This window comes from Epinephelus lanceolatus, chromosome 17, assembly GCF_041903045.1.
Source record: "Epinephelus lanceolatus isolate andai-2023 chromosome 17, ASM4190304v1, whole genome shotgun sequence".
In the NCBI taxonomy this organism is placed as follows: Eukaryota; Metazoa; Chordata; class Actinopteri; order Perciformes; family Serranidae; genus Epinephelus; species Epinephelus lanceolatus.
In genome coordinates, this window is record NC_135750.1 from 13,090,144 (window position 1) to 13,113,605 (window position 23,462).

Below are 23,462 nucleotides of genomic sequence, written 5' to 3' on the forward strand. Positions count from 1 at the left end.
GCTGTTGGTGTGAAAATATGTTGCTGTAGTGTCTTTCCACGACAATATGCAATGAAATGTAAATGCCCAATTACTTTACATAGCGATATCTAGTTGTACCTGGATATAGCTATGTGAGGTAATTAGGGATGCGGTCCTCCATGCAGCATACGTCTCTGGCGAACTCCGTAAGTGGGGTTTGTTTTACCTCCAAGGTAACGGATATAAATGCAAGAGGGTCAAAGTTCAGGGCGTAAGGTTATGAGAAAGTAGTATGTCTCGGTACACAACAGTACATACTTTTAAGGGCTTTTCCAGTACTGACTAAAAGTATAAAAGAAAAAGTATGCGATTTGGGACACACCCCAGGCTGCACAGTGGAGCTTTGAGCTAAATGCTAACATGCTAACAGTGACAGCGCCAACATGCTGATGCTAAGCAGGTATAATGTTTACAATGTTCACCATCTTTGTTTAGCATGTTAGCAATGTTGTCATTTACATCGGGGACGCTAGGGGCATGACCACACCACTTTTTAAAAGCATATTTGTCCAAAAATGTTCTGAAAATTAGCATCAAGACATGGTAACTAGCAAACAAGAAATGTAAATATGTAAATATAGAGGAAACAAATGTGTATTATCAAAAAAGTAACGTGTGTTTTATCAAAAAAACGTAACGTGAGCTTAAGGAAAAAAAATCCCCCCATTGTAAAATGACCCAAAAACATTTTCATCTGTGTCCTTATGTCCCCACCACTTTGTTAGCATGCTAACGGTAGCTAGTTATCAGTAAAGACAAAGTCCAGCTGGGGCTGATGTGAATGTCACACATTCTGAAGGTATTTGATCAGAAAACAAAGTATTGGACACATTAAAATGTTGACCTGAGGATGGAGCTGGATAAAAGTTAGTTAGGATTACCAAAGTTATTAGCCTACAGTTCATCCAGAGGGAACATGAATGCACGAACCATATTTAATCCAAATCCATAGACCAGTTATGTTGATATCAATGTGAAGCCCATGGCAGTACTATGGATTTCTGCAACATATTTTACAGCAATTCATCCAATAGTTGTTAAGACAGTTAATTTCAACTATTATTTAAATATTTTATGCAGTTAAAGTGTCAAGATTAAACATTTTTCATGAGTTTTTCTTTGTGCCAGCTAGCCAGGTGTCAGCTGATCCACCAAGTGGTTATATTTCTCAATTTTAAAATGTAAAGATTCAAATGAAGCATACATGTTTTCATTTTTGTCCTTCTTCATTACCTAATTCAGCAAACCATCTGTGTGTCGGGAGAACTAACTGGGAGATGTGCACAGCAGAATGTTAAATGCCTTGTTATGTTATGGTTCCTAACTGCATTACGACGTGTCAACAAATACTGCAGGCTGCTGTTGATCTTTCATAGAGAGAGCAAACACGATAACACGGCACTTTGACGTCACACTACGCTCTCGGTCCACACGCTTTGGCCATGAAATTGTCGCTTTGACGTCGGACAATCTCTGCAAAACAAAAAAAAAAAAAAAAAAAAGGGAGAATGTTTTCTGAAACCGCCACGCAGTCGTATCAGCGTGAGCATCTACAGATTGTCACCCTGCAGGCCGGCCACCATCCGGGGCCATGTGGGCCGCAGATAACAGATTTCTGCAAGCAGAGACATGAAAATGTGACACAAAGCCGAGCTGTTTTTGTATATGGAGAGAGGAGCAAATGCAGACGGTTCATTTTGTCCAAAAAAACACAGAAGGGAGCAGCCTTTTTGGACCTCTAATATGCTGTTTACAGTAATTTTGGCAGGAATTCTACCCAGGACATAAAGTAAAGCCACTAATGCTGGTGTAATTAATAAGCCAAATATAGTGTGTTTGTTTCTGGGGTAAACGCTGATTCATTGTCCTCTTGCAAAGTAGAACCCAGGGTTATACGTGATGTCAGTAGCTGCATGTGAAGCTCCCCTGGGGGACTCTTTGGGCCTCCAGACCCAGTTTCCTGTCTATACTCTGCGGACCAAAGCCTCTGTCAAAAAACACATTTGGATCCACTCAAGTTGAAGTGTCTGAGGGACAGTGGCACGCAATCCTCAGATTAGCCTTTTTGAGCTTCTACAAAAACAGACCTCTGATCAACACAGCGCTGCAGTCATCAGGAAAAACATAACAGCTGCATGGAGATATTAAGACATTAGCAGCACTCAGAGGCCGATGTGATTGATCACCTAATGTGTTTTTATTGGCACATCACGGTTACATAATTTACTGTGGTCAGCAGACACGTCTTCTGTAACTGGAGTCTGTGAAACTTCTTTTTTTTTCATTTCTCTTCATTTATAACACATCAGCTAAACAAGCTGTTAGTATAGGTTGTGTGAAAGAAAGGTCCACGAACTCTTGAGAGTGGTTAAGGATGCTTTGATACGATCGTTCAGTCTTTATTTCCCACGATCCCTTTCATACACACATGGGTTTTCATCACGCGATTGTAGAATTTGTCCTGCATCAAAAAAAGGGAGACTTCAGATGTCACGTCTGAAGGCCGCAGGTCTGCAGGCCAGTGGGAAGATGCATCATTTCCTGTGCTTCCAATGAAGTTTAGAAGAAGAGATATTCATTGTTGCTGCATCATTAAACTCCTTCTTGGGAGTTTAAGACATTAAAAAATACTCTGCTTGGAATAATAATTTGTGTTTGATTCGTGTTTTCCACAGAAATCTAAATATCCTAGTTAAAAAAAGTAACATAAAAAATCAGGGCTCTGGGAATATGCAAATGTCATTGCTGGATCAGATGCCGACTACTTTAATTTAAAGTCTGTTCTCATGTCTCGTGTCATCTGTTGCCTTGATTTTGGAATGAGTTGGTCCTCGTCTCATTGTTGACAAATGATCAGCATCTTAAATTGGCATCAGAGAAGGCGGAGCCCGTCGGTGAATGAAATCACTCTGGTTGGCAGTTCAGCTCAACGCATGAGAAGAAAAACAAAAGTGACGAAAGCAAACAAAAAACTAAAGCAGGCCCCCAGGAACACTGCTCAGCCAATTATTGCAGCAAAATAATCCTCTGCATCCCAAAAATAATTTTCCCCGTAGACTACCATCATAAAGGAGACGTCTGTGAAACTGTTGACAGGACACCTTGAACTGCAAACAAGATCAGTTATGACACTTTCTATTATGAATTTTTGATCCGTGGAGGTTTTATATTTGTAAAACTTTCCATGAACCAAGAAAAGTGATTTTAAAATCTGTGATGTCATCACACTGTAAGTCTAGGTGAGCAGGAACTCTCAGGCAGGGCCAGTGGGAGAAACTCTACTGCACATATTCAGTCGGCTGTATACAGTGAAAGTAAACCCAGAGGACTTTTTTTGGCCTATGTGCCAGGCGAGAAATTCCACTGGATTGAATAGGCGCCATCCTGGCGTCCGATATCGAGTTATTATTAAACATCTATGGACTAAAGTCAAGAAGTCATCTCATGAGATCAAACTTTTCACGTTACATAAGATTATTTTTTAGCCATTTAGCAGAAATGGGTTGTAGTTGTTTGTGCTATTGTTCACCAGGAGTTAATATTCTTGAAACATTCGGTTATGTTGTTAATGTGCTAACTGGCTAACTAGCGTCTTGAATCCATCCTGTCGGTCTTCTGGTTTCGCTTTTTTAATAACAAATACAGACTACCACCACCTGCTGGTATGGAGAGTTGTTTTGCTCTCGCACAGATGCAGAACATATGGGCTAGTTGGCTGTTGGCTGTAGCCTTTGTGGTGTGTTCAAGTGCAGCTTTTTGGCTGAGACACAGGCAACGTGAGGCGACGCAACAGTCAGCCTTCGTCACACGTTCTTTGATGTCATTTTGGTGTGTCGGGGCCTTAAGAGATCTTTATTGCATGAAATTTCCTCCTATTGTTTGCCTGTTGAGCTGCAATGTAAGGATAGAAACAAAAAGAGGGAACTTCCTGCTATAACTTTTGTAATCTTGAAAGATGCTCACTCAGCTGTTGGAGCCTCGTATTAACTTCAGATAATCTTTTGACTGCATTTTTGCACAGAATCAGAGCTGTTGATTTTGATCACATCATTAATAGAGGCAAGACTCAGGATCTTGGGATCTTGTTCAGGAGTGAGGGTAGAATGGAGCGTAAGCTGGATTGGCGGTTTGGCATGGCATCTGCAGTGATGCTGGCGCTGTGCCGGACCATCATGGTGAAGAGAGAGCTGAGCCAGAAGGCAAAGCTTTCGATTTAGTGGTCCATCAGTGTCCCAACCCTCACCTATGGTCATGAGCTCTGGGTAGTGACTGAAAGAATGAGGTCATGGATACAAGCGGCTTAAATGAGTTTCCTCTGGAGGGGGTTTGGAGTAGAGCTGATGCTCCCTCACATCAAAAGGAGTCAGTTGAGGTAGTTCGGGAATCTGATCAGGCTGCCTCCTGGGCACCGAGGTGTTACAGGCACGTCCAACTGGTAGGAGGTCCTGGTGCAGACCCAGAACACACTGGAGGGATTACATATCTCTTCTGGCCTGGGAACGCTTCAGGGTCCCCCAGGAGGGGTGGAATACTCTGCTTAGCCTGCTGCCCTGGTGACCCGGTTTCGGATACAGTTGAAAATGGATGGATGGATTAATAGAAACACATTATTTGGGTTTTTTAATGTTCAGCATGGATTATTGCACCATGACAAACCTGTTTTTGATGTTCGTAGTGTACCTGACTTTGGTTTTAAGACAGATTTGACATCAAGACTTACATGACAGCAAACCTCAAAAGAGTCTACAGTCTAGGACACACAATAACATACAGAGCTTCTGCTGTTTACTGCTGTGTTATAAATATACAAGGCCGTGTCTGTGTGTGTGTGTGTTTAGCCCGAAAGCCTGTTGCAGCACAATAATTCATCCTGTTTATTTGATTTGGAGGACGACCCACGCAGGGCTTCCACAGTTTGGCTCACCATCAGGTCTAAAAGCGTCTGAGCTCTGAATCACGCCGTCTATTTTCAGCCCGCCTTCACATCCCACTAATAAAAACAACATGTTGCTTCAGGAGAACTGCGACGTCACGCTCAGACTGCACAAACACACACACGTACACAAACACACATGAGGCCTCCGTGTCACATTGTGAGTAGGTGGGTGTCAAACTGATTCTTTATGAGATGCAGGCTGAAGATTGAAGAGCTGAAGGGAAGTGAGGAGGTGAGCTGTGTGGGAGCGGGTGACATCTCCGTGGATGGAGCTGTTTGTGTCCTCATGATCACTACACGTTCATTTAATAAAGTCCTCCCCCACTCAAAAATGTGTTTTTCTTTTTTTTATGTCCCTTAGAATGTCCGACTTTGACTAAACTGACTTGTATCTTTGCAGAGTTTGACACTAGAGAGGTGTACGGTCGATGTCTAGCCAAAGTTTGGGGCCATGGTGAGGGCGGAGTTTCCCCCAACCTGTAAATGCTGGGAAAAGAGACACTGTTACGTTTACTATAGATATGATTGATGAACATTAACATAATGTCAGTACCCGTCAGCCATTATCGCTATGATGTAATAGACTAGCATCATGTTTTAGTGAATTCCATACACATTTCGAGACCGTATAGCAGCGCTAACAGTGTCAGATCCATTTTGTTTAACCAGAAACAGCCCCAATCTCGCCATCTCCAAACCTACCAGACTCCATTTAAATAAACAGTAATTTTAGCATGTATAGAGCCGGCGTATTTTCCAATCTAACTTGGTGAAGTACGGGTTTAGTTCGACCAAACTAGAGTTGGTGATTGTTGAAACAGTGGAAAGACAAAGCAAGATGGTCTCTGAGTTTTACTTTGTTCCTCTTGACTTTGAATGAAGTGTGTTTTACGATGATGAAATTAGTGTTTATTTAAATGGAGTCTGGTTGGTTTGACGATAGCAATGTTAGGGCTGGTTTTGGTCAAACAAAAAGGATCTTACTCTTTAACGAGTGGTCTATCTCTGTAGGGATCCTTTCCATAATGTTGGTAGACACTTAGAATGACAATTTGAGCCTGTCAGTGACAAAAACAAACACTTTTAATCGACGTAAATTGACGGTGCAACTTGCCCTGAGTGTTTACGTTGCAGCTTTGGCGCTGTTAGCACTCAATACTGGACCAATTTCATTAAAATATTGTTCCCATTAGTCAATTAGACACAAAAACACAGGAAAATAGGGTCCAACATACCCTTTAACTTTGGATTTATAAGTTAATTTGATGTGCAGAAAACCTTTTGTGCTCCCATTAATGCCGACTTTATCTATACTTATTTAAGGAAATTGAGGGCAATACTTTTATTTGTACAGGAGTATTTTCCACTGTCATATTGGTACTTTAACATAAGTAAAGAATTGGAATACTTCTTCCTCCACTTCAGATTGTACACATTAAAATCATGTTGACTAAACATGTTGAGCACCAGTACTTGGCAGATGAAAACTGTTGTGTAATGTCGTCCGAGACTCTGAGGGGGATTTTTTAGTCTTCAAAAATAACCCTAATGGTGACATAGTGACGTTGTATTATGGGAAGTGTAGGAGACTGTGTTTTGGGGACAAAAAGTCAAAGTATCTCAGCTGTTCAGTGTTGACCATTCTTTTTGAAAATCGTTCCTCTTCTTCTGTATTCTTTGGACACAAAGTTTGAACAGGGTGTCCGTCACATCAGTCCTCTCCCTCCCACAGCTTCCTGTTTCTCTCTCTGCTTTCATCGCCCTAATAAACACAAATAAATCTTTTAATAGGCCGACAAATTCCATCAAACAAATCTCTTTATTAAGGCTGCATTTCCATAAAGTCGGCTGTCATCTCTCTCTCTCTGTATGAGCATGTGTGTGGGTGGGTGTTCCCCAGTAGAAAGACTTCCAAATTAACTGCCTACGTCTTTAGAATGAAATGCCAAACATGGATGCCACAACAAGTGAGTCACGCCCACGGGCATGAGTCACTGTTGATCTTGCGGGGACTGAAGTGTGTTTCTTACCCAAAAGGAAACAAAAATCATGACATGAAAATTTATTTTACTGATCCAGCTAGATCAGTGTGATGGAAAGACAGCCAAACAACCAAAGAGATTCATTTTTAGAGTGTGATAGATAAAGATAACACCCACTTCTGGAAGTAAAAGTTGAGGTTTCCTCACAATATATTTATGTAACTGAACTGTCAGTGTTATTGTAGGCTGGTTTGGTCACGTTTGCATTTGTAGGCCTTTGAATACTGACAGAAGTTGGACATTTCAACCATTTATCAATCACTTTTATTTATTTCGACTGGTAAAGGAGCAGTGTGTAAGATTTAGGGGGATTTAGTGGCATCTAGCAGCGACGACTGGAGATTGTAACCAGCTAAAACTTCTTACTGGGAGCCAAATTATCTGCAGAGGCCTCTTCTTCTCCAAAGCTAATTTTTGAGGTAGTTTAAACCAGTATAAACACTGAATAAAGCGGTTTCACGATGCTCTCTAACTATAGTGGCTGATGCAAAACGCAAAAACGTGACAAGCTCTATCTAGAGCCAGTGTTTGGTTTGTCCGTTCTGGGCTACTGTGGAAACATGGTAGTGCAATATGGCGGCCTCTGTATACCAGGCCCACAGGAAGTGAACTGGGCTTTGAAGCCAATTACTATAGTGGCTAAACAGTGGGATAACAACTCCCTAGTTCGTAATGTGATGCCATGGGCCCAAAAATACTTTTTCCCATAGACTTACATTGGAAAAGAGACACCTGTGAATCAGTGGATACATTTTTTTGAGTGGCAAAACCCCCTCACAAAATGACTGTTTCACTATCAGGAAGCTTTTGATTTACTGGTCCATCTACGTCCCAACCCTCACCTATGGTCATCAGCTCTGGGTAGTGACCAGAAGAATGAGGTCATGGATACAAGTGGTGTAATGAGTTTCCTCTGTGGGGTGTCTGGGCTCAGCCTTAGGGCCTGTTCATATGGTTCCATATATTTCTGAAAAGGGGTATTTATCTTTGTGTTTGCACCTATCATGTAACCGGCGTTTACTTGACGAAAACAGAGATTTTCAAAAACTACTTATGAACTTACTTGACGAAAACAGAGATTTTCAAAAACTACTTATGAACTTAGCACTGCTGCATCAACATCACCACTACATCGGCGCACATTTGCTGTGCCCAATATTAGTAAGTGCATAGCAGCTAACTATGCTACATAAGGTTAAAATGTAGTTTATCATTGTTTTTATCACAAGCGCCAAGAGGAAAAAAATCACTGTGCATGCACAGAACGTTCTTCTACGGTGTTTGACTTATGGTGTATCGCCACCTACTGGCCTGGCATGCTAATTGCAGCAAAAAGCTGCAGTTAATGCATTTTTGTGTAAACAGGGATATTGTTTTCACAACTGATCATGTAAATCCAGATTTTTTTTTTGGGGATAGATAAAAATCCGTTTTGGTCGGTATTTTGGCTGATGCTGTCTAGACATCGTGATTTCCCAAAACTGAATAAATACCACACATAGCAACACAAAACAGCTTTGCTAGCTCAATCATGTTGTAACTAAGATGGTTTTCTACACGAAGTATTTGTAAACAACAAGGCGATTCCCTCTATAGTCCGGCCGGACGGATGAGTCATGGCCTTGTAAAAGATTATGTTTGTTTCTTTTAGTTGGCGAGAATGTGTCGCCGCAAACGCGACAAACATTCACTAACTTTGACGGCGTTTTCTGCGAGAGCAGCTTAGCCATTTTGTACCGCTATACGTGTTTCTAGTGGGACTATGTTTACAAGCACAAGAGTTCAGCGAGCCACCAAAGGACCGTCCTGCAGATTTACTATTGGTTCTGCAATGTAGGGAGTTTTTTTAAACTCTGAAATTGTATCCGCCCATCTAAACACAAAATCAGGGAGAAAGTCATCAGTCTTTAGTTAAGCAAAATGTCTAAAGACTGACTTGTGAGTCTAGTAGGAGGCCCTGGTGCAGACCCAGAACACACTGGAGGAATTACATATCTCTTCTGGCCTGGGAACACCTTGGGGTCCCCCAGGAGGAGCTGGAAAGCATTAAGAGAGGGATGTCTGGGGTGCTTTGCTTAGCCTGCTGCCTCCACGAACCAGCCACGGATAAGCGGATGTAAATAGATGGATGGACCATCAGGATTCAGTCCATTAAGTACAATAACATTTGGAAAGTCTAGGAAAGCTGCAAGATTAAATCATTTTATCCCCATTCAAGTTAGCAAAGCACATAACCAGAAACTGGCTCGGCTGGCTGAAGTCTCGTGCCCCTGCTCTATGGGCCCAGTGATGCAGAATTAGCACCAATCATACCGCAAAAATAGAGCTTTTTTGGCTTCATCTGCCGCTAAGCAACTTCCATTGGAACGCTGCCTGCCTCCAACGCTGTATTTAGGTGTCTTAATACATCCATGCCTTGGATCAGGACCTGCTCCCTATGTCATTTTAAGGTAATGAGAACACAACAATTCTTTTTTTTCATGTGATTACACATTAAAGAAAACACTCTAATTTTATTATATTCCATTGCTGCCAATAAACCCCTTTAAATCCTACACAGTGGACCTTTAATCAACATTTAATTATGGTTATTATGTTTGCAAACACTTGCCAACATATTATGTCAGGCTATATATAAACAGAGACAGTGACATCATAGATGTTTATTTAAGGTATTATATAATCCCACCAGTGCAGATGTATTATCAGTACAGTTGGGACACTGTGTTGACTGTATTTGAGTAATGCCTGAGGGCAAAGATCATTAAAAGTTAAATATACTGTGGCATGCTGGGTATTGTAGTGCTTTGCTTTGACAGTTACTTGGATGTAATGGTAATATTATTCATTCACATATACATTATCGTTGTTTATATGAAGCAATGCGACAGCAATAGCAGCCCTATGTTGTCAATTTCTTTATTAAACCTTATTTGTGTCAATGACCACAGTGTTAATGGCCGCCTGACTACATATCCCACAATGCACTTTATGTAAACTGGTGAAGCGCTGTCTGGTGCGGACGTGTTTGACAGTTATTCAAAAATGGGGCACTGGGGTCGATAAGACTGACCGTTCAAGAGACAAATGCTGTCTGAAAATCACCCCCATTGATCCACAGCATCGTGTGTTTGTTGTGTTGTTTTTCTCGCGTGTTCGTAAACAAAAAATGGCACGAATGAATGAGCACGTGAAGGAGCAATAAGCGATGAGTTTCAAGCGGTCAATGAACGTGGTGTTGAGCTGACCAAAGAGACGGACAGAGATGTGAGGTCTCACTCTGCCTTCATTTCGGACCCGGAAGATGTTATAAGATCGTAGCTTTCACTAATTATTATTATTATTATTATTATTATTATTATTATTATTATTATTATTATTTTGTGGTAAAAAAAAAAAAAAGGCAGTAAAAAAAATCAAATATTCTTTCAATTCACTATTTTTTTGTAAGACAAATATACATTTTTTTATGAAACAAACATTTGGCTCATTTTTCACTGAAGCATTTATTACAGGAAGCTTTAGTTAACATACATTATCCTGTTTCTCATTTAGTTTTTCTTACAATAAAAGGCCAGATTTAAATCTCAATTTGTGTGCCAAACAGGGCCGTAGCAACAAATGCTGGGTCCTGTGCTGAAGCAGTCTCTGTGGGCCCCCCACCATTCCTCGCTAGATCCATCTCTCTCTCTCACGCATGGATGGATTACTGGGCACAGGTCCAGGGGCCCAAAGTGTTTGGGACCCCCTAGCCTTCACCTTTAAAATGTCAAATGTTACACGTTATATGTACTGACCAAGAAGAAACTCAGACTGACCACAAAGAGACACAAATCCACAAAACAATGCGTAACGACTACAAAGAGATGCAAAACCACCACAAAGTCTGCATGTGTCGCCCCTTTAGCCTCAAAATCTGCCCATGCTCTCGTGCAGCTTTTGAAATTTTCTTTTACAAAGCAAGTTTGCTTTGTTTCCCTTTTTGGAACCCCAATTTCTCTTTCTTGGGAGAAGACATGACAACGTACGTTGGTCCTCCACCAGCATTAGCAGTCACTAACTCAGCTCTAGCTATGTTTAGAGACAAAACCCCTGTCTGTTTAAAGTGGGAATATCATGCTGTCATGCTACCTCTCCATTCTGTATATGAGGTTCGAAAGCAAAATGGGAACGGAGGTAGTAACAGCGCCAAAACGGTGTGTGTATAAGCAGCATATCTAGCAGGATAGGACCAAGGACAGGATGGGTGTGACATTTTGATGATGCATGTGACCCACTGCGGGAGATGAAAAAGCTGCTAGCAGCAGTTAGCGGCTAACTCAAAGAAGAACATCAGCTGAAGATGTCTGCAAAATGGTAAGAACATTGAGGTCCTGGAGTGCCTTACCCTCCAAGCAGAGGACGAGATCATCAACCATATTACAGGCAAATGATTGTTATTGACACGTTGATGTCATTGTAGTTTAGAAAGCATTGCTGCATAAGTTTTATGTCACACAAGCGGCCGACGCTGTTGTGCTACATGTCACACCTTTGACACCTCTGTTGATTGTGGAAAGCCATAATGCCATGTATTATTACACCCTGAAGCAGCATCATGCTGCCGTCGTTTGGTTCTGTGTAAAAATGCAAAGGAGGCATAAAGAAGGGACTTTGTAGCAGCTCTATAGCGAGATCGCTATGTAAAAAGGGGTGAAGTCTAGTGCAGGGGGCGGACTAAACCATTCTGCTCCTTTAAAGGATGAAGGGGGGCCCTCACCTCAGAGGGCTTCCCACTATTTAGTTTTTTATACAAATTTCAGTTTTTCAGTCGATTTATTCAGCCAATTTTAATTTATTATTATGGCATTAATGCAAACAAAAAAGAGTTGAAGATCAGTACATTTAATAGGAGTGACACTGCAGTTAAGTTTTTTTTAAACAATTTGGCTCAGATTTGGGGAATAAATGTTGTTTATTTAATTTTACTACTTTTATTTAATTTTATTTTATTTTACTCTATATTGTATTTTGTTTTGTTTTACTTTACTTTATTATTTTGTTTGATTTTACTTTTTAAGTTTTGTGTGTAATCAGGCTCATATTAGTTTGTACTACAAACTTCCACAGACCCGAGGAGCAGTGCCTGCGGAGTGAGCCATCTTGTTCCCAGACGATCTTTGGCGCTAGCTAAGGGGCTACAGCTACAGGCTGCAGCTAACCAACGACAACCGGAGACCGGGCAGCGTCGTTCTTCGCTCCGGTATGATGCCAGGTGATAGCAACATGACCTCCATGGTTCAGAGAATAGCTCGGCAGGCTCTGGTCACCTTCAGGAACACGCCTCGAGCCGGCGAAGAGGCGGGTAAATCTTTCCTGGAGAACCAGAGCAAGCTGAAGAGCCTGATGACGGAAGTGCGGGCGGCGGACCTGAAGCTCGTCCCGCGGAGAGCAGACGGCAGCTCGCCCGGCGTGTCCCCTCACCTCCCGTACCACCACGGCGGGCCCCCGGTCACGTATATGCACATCTACGAGACGGACCACTTCAGCATGGGGGTGTTTCTGCTGAAAAGCGGCGCCTCCATCCCGCTGCACGACCACCCGGGGATGCACGGCATGCTCAAAGTCATGTACGGCAAGGTCAGGATCAGCTGCTTCGACAAGCTGGAGCGTCCGGCCGGCAGCACGCAGGCGGCGCCGCCGCTGCCCCCGCTGCCCCCGGCCCAGGTGGGCGCTCTGCGCCGCTCCCTGCGCCGCTCCACCAATGAGTTAACGGAGGAGAGCGGCCCGTGCGTCCTCTTCCCCGACCGGGACAACCTCCACCAGATCGACGCCGTGGACGGCCCCACGGCGTTCATGGACATCCTGGCCCCGCCGTACGACCCGGACGAGGGCAGAGACTGTCACTATTACAAAGTCCTGACAGAAGCGGAGGTTAAAGACACAGAGCAAAAGGAGAAGGAGGTCTGGCTCATGGAGATCTCACAGCCGCCGGATTTCTGGTGCGGAGGGGAGCCGTACCCGGGCCCGGAGGTCTGCCTCTGATCCACCTGACTGACCTGCTGCTGCAACATGTCATCTTTTCCTCGGGCTGGTCTGGTGTGTGCATCCTGTAGTGGCACAAGGCCGGAGCTTTGGGACGGACTACCTGTGCTAAATGAAGGGTCAATCTGAATCAATAATCCATGTGTCAGCAGCGTTAGGGAGCCAGAATGTAACTGAACAGGTGAAACCACACAGCTCAACTCCAGGTGACCTCATTGTCAGGTGTTGTCAGTGCTGTCCTGCCATGGTGGAGAGCTGCAGCTTTCACAGGTGAAATATAATCCATTTCACTTGAGCAAAAATTGGAGCCCCAGGCAGCACTAAACCAACATCCTGTTAGTGCTGTGATCACCCTGTGTGTCTGTGTAGAGCATATTATTGCCAGAAAAGAAAGCAGCTAGTTGAGTAATTGTACTTTTACTGCACTTACTGGTTGTCTTTAGTATGGGGAAACCAAATTACACTCACCAGATGTTACTTTTACCCCCAGAAAGAGACGGAAACACATTTTCATGATGCGTTTCTTTACTTAGTCCTTAATTCTCTGAGGTTATCATGTTCATTTTGGCATTGTCAATTCCAAAATTTCCTCAGTCATGTGGGAGAAGATGTTTAAAAGCAAGTCAATGTGTAACTTTGACCTTTGGTCTTAAAGAAAATGCACAGTCACAGAGGAGTGACAGGGTGTTCAGTCCCTCTGAACACCTCCACCACATGCACATGGCTTTATCAAGCAGATTTAGTTGATTAAAGGTGGTGTAATTTTGCAGCCCAACACAGGAGCATATCATCTCTCAGCCGATAGGTTTCAAATCTGAAAATAACCATAAATGACAGGCTTACAGTATGACCCTACAAGGTATTTCTGCACAATGAATGCCAAGAAATGACAAAATGATGACGTGCAGGGTGCTCATGCTGTGTTCAAGAAAAGTCAGGAAGTTTGTCACTTGCGTCCTGGTCGAAGTCTGTGCTTCATGTTTCCAAAATAGGCAATATTTCACTTTCAGTAGTACACAGCAATACTTTTAATAACCTCTAAATGTACAACATTTCAGCTTTCAGTATTGCATGAAGTGTCAAATGCTAATATGTATCTAACACGTGCTGCTGCGTCTATATGTACATGCTGCAGCACTGACACATAATAGTTGCAGTTCTATTATAATATTCTTAAAACTTCCAGACTTCTGACAGCGTCTTGAACGCAGCATTGAAAACAATTGTTCCAGCCTGAGTTGAGCTGTCTAGGTGGAAGTATCCCGGGAACACGCAGGGGAAGTGTGTGTCCATGTGTTTTTAATTGTCTTCCTGCTTCAGGCTTTGTGACGTTCGGATAAAGAACTGTGTGAATCTTCAGGTCTGCTTTTGAAGACTCAAATATATCTTAAACTGCTCTTTATTTTTCTCTCTCTGGCTCTGTGGATTAGGACTCTACAAACTGTAAACTGCCTTCTTTTTGTTTCTGGGAAAACGTTTGATCCTCAGGTTTGTTTGTGATTTGTTTCGCAGATGGATTTTTAGGAGATTGAAAGATGTGCACTACATTATTTGGACACAAAATATGAACTGTGTGTGGCTACAACATACAGATTTTAAAAAGGGTTTTGTCGCAGTTTGAGGTCAGAATGAATCAGAACTGTTGAATGTGAGGGTTGGGTTTGTAATAAAGTTGATAGAGTGAGAAGTGGGATGATTTCAAGCTCAGCAGCATATAAAGTGAAGCTGTAAGCACTTACAGTAACGTAACAATATGGTTGAATGTAGGTTTAATTCAAAAATGCATGTATACATAGAGTCATAATAAAATCTCAGCAAAGTTTTGGAGAATGGGGCTTTTTCAGATAAGTTTCATTTCAACCTAAGGCGTACTTTGGAAGACAACTTGCTGCACACTTTTCATGTGAGAGCAGTGAATAAGACTGACAGGCTGTTTGTTGTATGACGGTGGGAATAAAGACCGCGCAGGTCTCCTCATCAGCAGAAAGCTTGTTAAATCAGGCCTGAGTCCAGAATCTGATTGTGTGCTAAATGATCAGTACCTGTATCAATGTTTGTAGCCTGTAATGATGGTTAATATAAAATGTGCTGTTTATTTTGCCTAAGCATGTGTTGTGCGTTATTTGCTTCAGAGTGTGATGAGTCGCTCGGGAAAGCACCTTGATTCCTTCAGGACATTTTTGTAGAAGTACCGTAAAACTTGGGACAGGCCTTTAATTCCTTTCACACAAAACTGTCTCAGTTAAGATGGATAATACGATCAAATTGTTTATTTGAACCAGTATGAATATTACTTGTATAAAAATAAACATCAATTATGAATTATTAATTTGATCCAGTGCCGAAAGACAACACCTCAGAGAGAAGAAAGTTATGACCCTCGATTTACTGCACTCGAAAAATATGGTCACGAGCGTACTGACACAACACGATTTTATCCTGTTAAAACAATGCTCATAACTTGGATTCGATTTGATTTGATTTGATTTCTTATTTATTTCGAACGTGTAAACAGAAATGTCATAAGAAAAAAAGCGGGTTATCAAGGAATAGACGCACTTTTGACTATGAAAGCATCAGAGGAAGGGAGTCTTGTTTTTTTGTCATGGTGTTAAATCTAAATGAATTACAGTCTTCTCTGGTGCTCATGGTTTCAGTAAAACCTGACTGAATGATTGATTGTTGAGAATCTAACCAAGCTAATGATGTGTAGCATCTCCATATTGACAGAAAAATTCAAATATTTATATCTGTATGCACGATCTAACCAGCTAATTAATGTTAGCTCAAGTTGGTTGTCAACAACCAGTTTCATACCTCCAAACAGCTTCTATAAAAGTGAACCGCTTGGCCACCAGACCAGGCTTCTAATTGAGACAGGCCTTTATTTATCAAAATGTGTAGCTACACCAGGCCAGTAAAAGAGACTAGGCTTTTAATTGAAGTATTAGGGTATCCTGTTACTCAGTGTGTCTCTGAACATGTTGGCAAAGTAAAATCTCGTGAATCAAGCTGCTGAGCTAAACTTTTTTGCACTCCCATCAAAACTTTATATTTCCTTTTAACAGGTTGATGGAGAAAGCTCTGTGTGATTAAGGGGTCGGTTCCTGTGTCTCTGTTGGGATCCTGAAGTTAAACGTTTAGTCTGTCACAGAGCAGCTGTGTAGGTGTAAATGAATACTGCAGTTTTTTTGAGTAATTCAGGTATTTTTCAAACCGGATCTCACTGGAATCTCAGCCTGTTCTCACTCTTGACTCCTCAAATGCTGCTGCTTTGTCAGCGATGTCTGCAGACACAGATGCACAGAGGCATCTTCTGTGGGGGTATAATATACACCAGGTGTGTCAGTTTTAGAGGCAGCGGGCAACAACACAAGTTGTCAAATACCACCGCTTTGTCAAGTGGATATTGGCATCAAACATGGTCTCACAGAGGCACCCTTCTCGGCAGTATTATATGCACTGGGTGGCGTCAGATTGTAACGTCGCCTGCAACTGGGGGGATGGGTGGGTCAAACAAATTCTGGACTTTCACCCATGAATCTGCTGTTTGTTTCCCGTGTGAGGTTTTTTTTCCCTAAACCTAACAATGGAGTTTTGTTGCCTAAATCTAAGGAAGTAAATCTAAAAAGGAAGTGTTTTACCTATATTATAAGTTCATTTTGAAAAAAGACTGCGTGCATGTAACGAGTAGAAACTACATGTCCAATAAAAACCGAAATACATTTTGAGATATATTTAGACATGTAGGTCCACTGACAAAGCGGCAGTGTTTGATGAGTTGGGATTAAGAATTTGTTGTAAAAAGGACCACGACCTCTTAACATCACATTACATAGTGGCACGTAATATGTTAAAATTAGATGCTCTAATGGCTGCAATTTTAAGCAGGTGGTTAACGTTGTGAAACGGTAGCAGTTTGGTTAGGTCTTGAAAAAGGTTGCAGTTTCTGTGGCTGACCCAAATGCTTCAAGGCTTCAAATGTTGCCATGGTAATCAACTTCCAAATCACTTTAGATAATAGTCCACTGGTCATGACAAGTAACATTCACTGTGACGTAAGTACCTAAAGTACATAAAATAACGTCAGCACTGACTTTTGGGCTGTTTTATCTGAATTGCACACTTTTTCTTTTTACTATCAGTTCAGCTGTTCTATAAAGTGTGTGCTGTTGCATGGAGTATGCATACAACAGGAACATTTTACTGTGTTATAACATTGCACCATGAACTCTGAGCCTTTTGCTCACTCATATGTCACAGTCCATAGTGTGAAATTTGTAGTACAAGAAAAAGTGTGACTTTGAACACAGCAGATCAAAAAATGATCACTTAATGTTACCATAGAGATGCAACAAAACGGCATTCATCAAGCTCCTCTCCAGTGGCTCCCTGTGGCCTTGACAAAAACAATATGAATATGGAGATGACTAATGACTTCTTTTTTTTTAACATTTGAATTTTCATTTATCAGTGTTGCATGCCGAAAGAAATTTGTACATTCTCCATGTTAAGCCTATATACCAAATGAAAAATGTTTTAACATTTCAACAATTTAAATGTACGTAATGCATCTACTGCCTGGCACCTTTTCCTTGAAATTTTGCTGAACCTTGACAGCAGTGACTAGTTTTGAGTCTCCCTATCTAGTTAGCTTTGGATGCCAAATCCAAAAAAGTGAAAATCTATGAATAAAAAAGAGAATTTAGTGGTGTGGGGATGGATTTGTTTGCTTTCACTGCCAGCTCTGCAAAGTTAAAGCTTCAAATAATCATAAATAGTGCCCTGCACAGTAGCCACCTTGTGTTAAAACATCTTAATGAATGTGTATTTAGACTACTAGACTTTAGAATACGTGATGTTACTTTCATTATAAGGCACAAATGTGTTTTGCAGCTCCATGTGATTTTTTTGAATTTATTTTTGGTCAAAAATGGCTCTTTTAATAGTAAAGGTTGCAGACCCCTGACTTCAATAATTAACTAGTCACATTTATGTGCTGTCATCCATTATTGCAGCTTCTTCAACCAGTTGTCAATCATCTGTCCACAGCTCAGTCAATGTGCATCTTCCGCTGTGCAAAGGATTATGGGTCAGACGAGCTAGAAAAGCATGCTGTAGGACATCCTTGTGTTTTTGGCATATTGCATTTAAGGTATAATGTATTGGGACATATTAAATCTTTTTGTGGCATACTAAATAGTATGATCATATTGAAAGGCACCACTGGTTTCTTTTGGGACACAAACTGTGGTCTCCTGGGTTAAAGTCCTGTGTTTGTTTGACTCGTCCACCACCACAACCTCTATGCAGACTTTGATGCTCTTTACACTACCTACGGGGTTACTTTTCATCAACGTTGTTCACCACAACAAAGGATCCTAACTGACTTTTCACTGGCATTTTCTTACATGCCACCACTATGTAATGTGTTGTTAAGAGGTCCTGGTCATTTCATGTATTTCTGTGAGACCAGGATGTATTTTTCCTACACTAGTGAAGTCAGATTTTGCAAATATTACATGTTAACCCCTCTACGTGTGTGTCTGTAAGGTGTCCACATACTTTTGCCCACAGAGAGTATTTTAAACACACCCAAAATATAGATTTTGGATGTGGGTGTGGGTGTTAAGTAGTTTAAATCACAGAGTCTAAGTTTATTTTTGACAAGAAAATCTCAACCTCACTGTCTTTTTAGTAGCCAGAGCTTTTGATAATAAATCATGATCTTCAGGAGATAGAGTTTCAAACATGGATGAGAAGAAATTTGAGAAAATAGAAATCTGACAACTAGGCAAACATATTTTACTGTGGAAAGTCATGTGAAGGGATCAAAAGCTGCAGAGGCACTTCTGAATAGACACAAAAACACAAAGGTTGAACCAAGTCAATGTTTTCCAAGTCACAAGTAAGTCTTAAATCTTCGCACAAGTCATAATGTGAGCTTCACAAATGGCAGCCTCTGGAGCTGAAAAATGAAGCCAACACAGAAGTTTCAAAAACTGCAGTTCCTCCAACGGCCACTTGAGGCTGGCTCTGGAAGAGAATAAACCCCCACAGACACCCATGTTAAAATGCCCAACTTCACAGCAGAAATAAACACATTTACAGCCTGATATACATAACGAGTTTGGTCTCTGTAGCTAATTTCAACATTCATGACAACTGAACGGGGATTAATTTTTACATAACTCACCTGTTTACATTTCATTAAGGCTTAAAGTTACACATAATTAAGGGCGTGGCCACTTTGAGTTACAGGCTTGTCCTCGGCTTCTCAGTCAGATCCACCCCTCACTCCTCTCCAGCTCCAGCTCCAAATACGGTCACCTCTGGCTCCAAGAAACCAAGATGGTGACAGCTATGCTGAACTTGAGTCTTCAAAATGGGAGTCCACAAACCAACGGGTGGCGCCATGGAAGCTACGTTTGTTATTTTTACAGTAATTCATTCATTCAATAACGCTAGCCAATTACAGCTCACTATGTTATTGTTAATCTTGACTTACCGTTCTTTGTGCAATTTCAAATGTCGAACAAACTTAGAAGTTGTGTCTCCATCTGTAATTGACTCGCATGTTTTGCATAGCTACTGCATTTTTGTTTGTTTTTTTATTTTGACCACTGTGTAGTTTTTGTACGCAAATAAACTTATTTTTCAAACTGGCGCTCGATAACGTATCATTAGTTCTTCATGGGTCTCTCCTGCAACTTGATTGGATGCAGTCGGATTGGTTTTAAAACAAAGTGAATCATCTGTGGAGTCAACTGTTGACTTGCTGGGAATTACTAGTGTTAACGTTATGAAGGGAAATGAACCGAATCATGGCAAACATTTTAAATCAAATTTCAAGTCAAAAGGCTCAAGTACAAGTAAAGTCTCAAGTCATTTGTGGTTAACTCCAAATGGAGTTGCAAGTCTCTTTTGATTCTGTTGAGTCTAAAGTCATCAAATTTGACTTGAGCCCAAGTCATGTGACTCGAGTCCACCCCTATGCAAAAACAACTTATACTATGCCAAAGAAAATTGCAGCAACAACTTGACAAGTCAACATTTATTTGCATTGACAAGAAGCATCAGTCCAGCAGAATAAAAGCATTAGTGCTTGACTCGTTTGCATAAAAATTATAAAACACAAAAAACAGAACTTTTATTTGTCCAGTGACTCTTTCTCTCTTTATCTCACATTCATCAGGTAGAAATGCTGGTTGGATCTTTACAAGTATCAACAGGTCTGTGCATACACCTGAAAGCATCCAGAAATAAAAATCTAACCTGAAAAGTAAACAGATTATCAGGCTACAGTCTCATAAAGTCCCAACATGTGCTGTGTATAAACCAAAGTCCATTCTTCATCGGGTAAATTAAACATTGTTTCGACATTTCTAATATGATACAAAAACCAGGTTAAAAAAAAGCTTCATTTTGCTGCGTCTAGCGAATTAAATTGTCACTGAGTTTCCCACTTTAGGCCTGCCCTGATTTGTGATGTCACAGTTTCTCTTGGGTGCACTCTGACATCTCTGTTTCCTCACTCCAAGTAGCTTAATATTTTAAATACTGTGCAGCAGAGTCCGACCAAAATAGTGAATGTAATTTCTGTTTGGCATCTGTTTTATGTTCAAACTTTCAAAATGTCGACACATTTTCGTGCCATTTCGTGTATCTGTCTCATGTAAAAACGTCTTCTAACTTTAATACGATATTATTTCAGTTACGGTTTTGAGCATTTGTGATGTAGCTACCATTTAACAGTGGAGGAGAGGATGCGAAGATTCCCAGCTCACAATTAAATTTACATGATCAGAGATGGGATGAAGCCTAAATTACATTTTCCTGACCACAGAACCAAAAAGACAAATTGTAGAAAAGTGAAACTATCTCTCTGTGTTTTGGGGGGAAATGGATGTACAAAGTTTAAATAAGGGTCCAAAAGCTCCCTCTGACGTCACACTGACTGTATATTTTCTGTTTTTTGTGCATTTTACTGCAGTTAAATGAAGCCAACCCACCGACAGCTGGAGGCAGTGCAGCAGCAGGAAACCCCTCCTGCGTCACTCAGCTGACCTGCAGGATTTTGGCTTCGCGTTTGCAGCCTGAATTGTAATTGAATCCCTGAGAATATGAAGCATAGACAGTAGACACAATGCCTTGCCACGGGAGCACTAAAGCAAGCTGTAGCAGTCGGGCACATTGTGTTTTAAAGAGCGTTAGCACACCAGCTGTTAGCGCCTTTAGTGTAAACCAAACTGCATTTACATTTCATATAATTTAACCCCAGAATGTTCAGCTCCTTTTGTGTGGACTTATATTTCTGGTAATAATCTGCACCACAGACTGATGACTGAGGAGTTATATTTTAGTTAATGTGATAAATAATGACTGAACACTTCACTGAGAACTCAGATTCTCCCTGATGTTTTTAAAGATATGGCTTCCAAATGGTTTCCCATCTTTTGTGAGAACAATATAAACTACAGAATATAGATTTGGGGTCTTTTGGCGGACAGACTGTGGCAGGAGCTGATCCGGGTCAGATTCAGAAAGTTTACATTCAGCAGCTTCGGGCAGTGCGCAGTGAGAATTAGGACGCAGAGGACTTTTTCTCCTTCTGCCGGAGGTGGATCTTCATGTGCCTCCTCCTCTCGTCACTCCGGGCGAACTTCCGCCCACACTGGTCGCAGGAGAAGGGTTTTTCCCCGGTGTGCGTGCGGATGTGGGTGGTGAGGTGGTCGCTGCGGCTGAAGTTCCTCATGCAGATGCGGCACTGGAAAGGTTTGTGCCCGGTGTGGATGCGCAGGTGTCGGCTCAGCTCGTCCGACCTGGAGAACCTGCGGTCGCAGCTCTCAGCCGGGCACGGGTACGGCCTCTGGTGGACGGGCGTCTTGCTCGGCCGGTTCGGGTACTTCCTGGGTCTCAAGATGGGTCTGAGAGGGAGGTTCTGGTGGCTGGGGAAAGCGGCGGCCATCGGACCCTCGGCGGCCGGCGAGGGCGCACCGAGCGTAAAGTTCCTGATGGTGTTGAGAGGAGTGAGAGGCGGAGGCACCCTGAGGGAGTCTAGCGGGTATGAGAGGGATTTCCTCTCTGGGAAAGCCGTCTGGATATCTCTCTGGCAGCTCTGCTGGTAGAAACCTCCATACTCAGGCATGATAGACAGCAGCGCGGCGCCTTCTACGGTCGGTTTGGGCACCGGGTTGTAGGATGGAGGTGGGTGGTAGGACACAGCGCAGGTGGACGTCGCCAGGTACCCCCCTGCCGACTGATCCTGGTACATATCCCCACTGCATGAGTAGGAAGGAGCTGGGTGATGGTGGGAATGAGGGTGAGGAGGCGCGTACATGTGGCTGATGTCCGGCTGGCCGTGCGCCATGGTGCCGTCCCCCGCGTCCGCTGCGTCTCCCCCTCCTTCTCCTCCTGCGTAAATATCGGGTGACCCTGAACACGATCCAGACACCGTGGCCGGTCCTGGGGTGGCGATGTCAGCGCTGATCACGTTGATGACGTCCCCCGGTGTCCACGGTCCCCCCACGCCTCTGGAGTCCACCGAGAACTTGCCGGTGAAAGCCACGGGGTGCGTGCGTAAAGTTGCCACGCACTGCGCCAAGTCGCCGTGGAGAGACAGCTCAGGTGCGCTTTTGCCCTCGAACAGAAGACCACCTGGAACATGTAGAAAAGCACAAGTTAGAATGCAAATACAGGATCATATTAACCCTTTGATTTCAGGACACGGTTGCCATCTTACGCGCAACACTCCACGATGATGATTAAAGACATTTTTGGTGCAGTTAAAGTTAGTGCTTTCATCCAACCAAGCCACGCCAGAACAATATGACACAAATTCTTACCGCTGCCATTCTCATCAGGTTTCCCTCCGTGCTCTTCCTCCCCTACAGCCTCTTCTTTAAAAACAATCGCGCCCTCCGCTGTGTACACATTTTTAGGAATACTGTCTGCAATGCTGCTGAGAGACACACAGACCTCATCCGCTATTTTAGCTGTCATCCTGTCTTTGAGATGGAGATCAGATTTAAGCTGATTATATATTCAAGTCCAACTGGATCTCAAACATTTTGTCTGTTCCGCCTTTCATCTCTTGTAAATAGCTCCTGGATGGTGCAGTATGGTTATAAAGGGAATCTCTGGGTGTCCCTTTACGTCATTCACCAAATATGGACTTGGGTTTGTAAAAAAAAAAAAAAAAGAGGGAACTCCAGAAATAGGACTGGTGGAGCTCACCGTGACGAAACGGGGAAACAATTAAAATTACATGTTGGAGTTTAACTAAATACAAAACTCTCACCTCATATATGATTGTTGATTTGGGGATTTTATTTGAACATGAATCCCAAACATGAGCACGTGCTTCATGCTGCTGTCAGACTCATGTAAAGGGGGACAAAAAGCTCATCATTCGGAATTCCGGTCACACTTTCTCCATA

The 23,462-nt window shown here is 42.2% G+C and overlaps 2 protein-coding genes across 2 annotated transcripts; one reads left to right on the forward strand and one right to left on the reverse strand.

Annotated features, from left to right (window-relative positions):
• The first annotated feature begins 10,032 nt into the window (after positions 1-10,032).
• On the forward strand, positions 10,033-15,128 carry adob (2-aminoethanethiol (cysteamine) dioxygenase b). The gene is made up of 2 exons (XM_033612359.2): positions 10,033-10,266; positions 12,109-15,128. Exon 2 carries the CDS (start codon positions 12,244-12,246, stop codon positions 13,021-13,023), a length of 780 nt encoding a protein of 259 aa, XP_033468250.2. The 5' UTR covers positions 10,033-10,266; positions 12,109-12,243; the 3' UTR covers positions 13,024-15,128.
• Positions 15,129-20,065: 4,937 nt separating this feature from the next.
• LOC117248103 (early growth response protein 2b-like) lies at positions 20,066-23,462 on the reverse strand. The gene is made up of 2 exons (XM_033612849.2): positions 22,869-23,462; positions 20,066-22,680 (listed from the first exon to the last, which is right to left on the reverse strand). The coding sequence occupies exons 1-2, from the start codon at positions 23,023-23,025 to the stop codon at positions 21,608-21,610; spliced, it is 1,230 nt and encodes a 409-aa protein (XP_033468740.1). The 5' UTR covers positions 23,026-23,462; the 3' UTR covers positions 20,066-21,607.

What these genes read in the sequence shown, in the direction of transcription:
- adob (XM_033612359.2), top strand. Translation starts at nt 12,244, where the DNA reads ATGATGCCAGGTGATAGCAACATGACCTCCATGGTTCAGAGAATAGCT.
- LOC117248103 (XM_033612849.2), bottom strand. Translation starts at nt 23,025, where the DNA reads ATGACAGCTAAAATAGCGGATGAGGTCTGTGTGTCTCTCAGCAGCATT. An exon ending in ACCTGATGAGAATGGCAGCG is followed by an intron (nt 22,681 to 22,868) that starts GTAAGAATTTGT and finishes TACATGTTCCAG; the next exon opens with GTGGTCTTCTGTTCGAGGGC.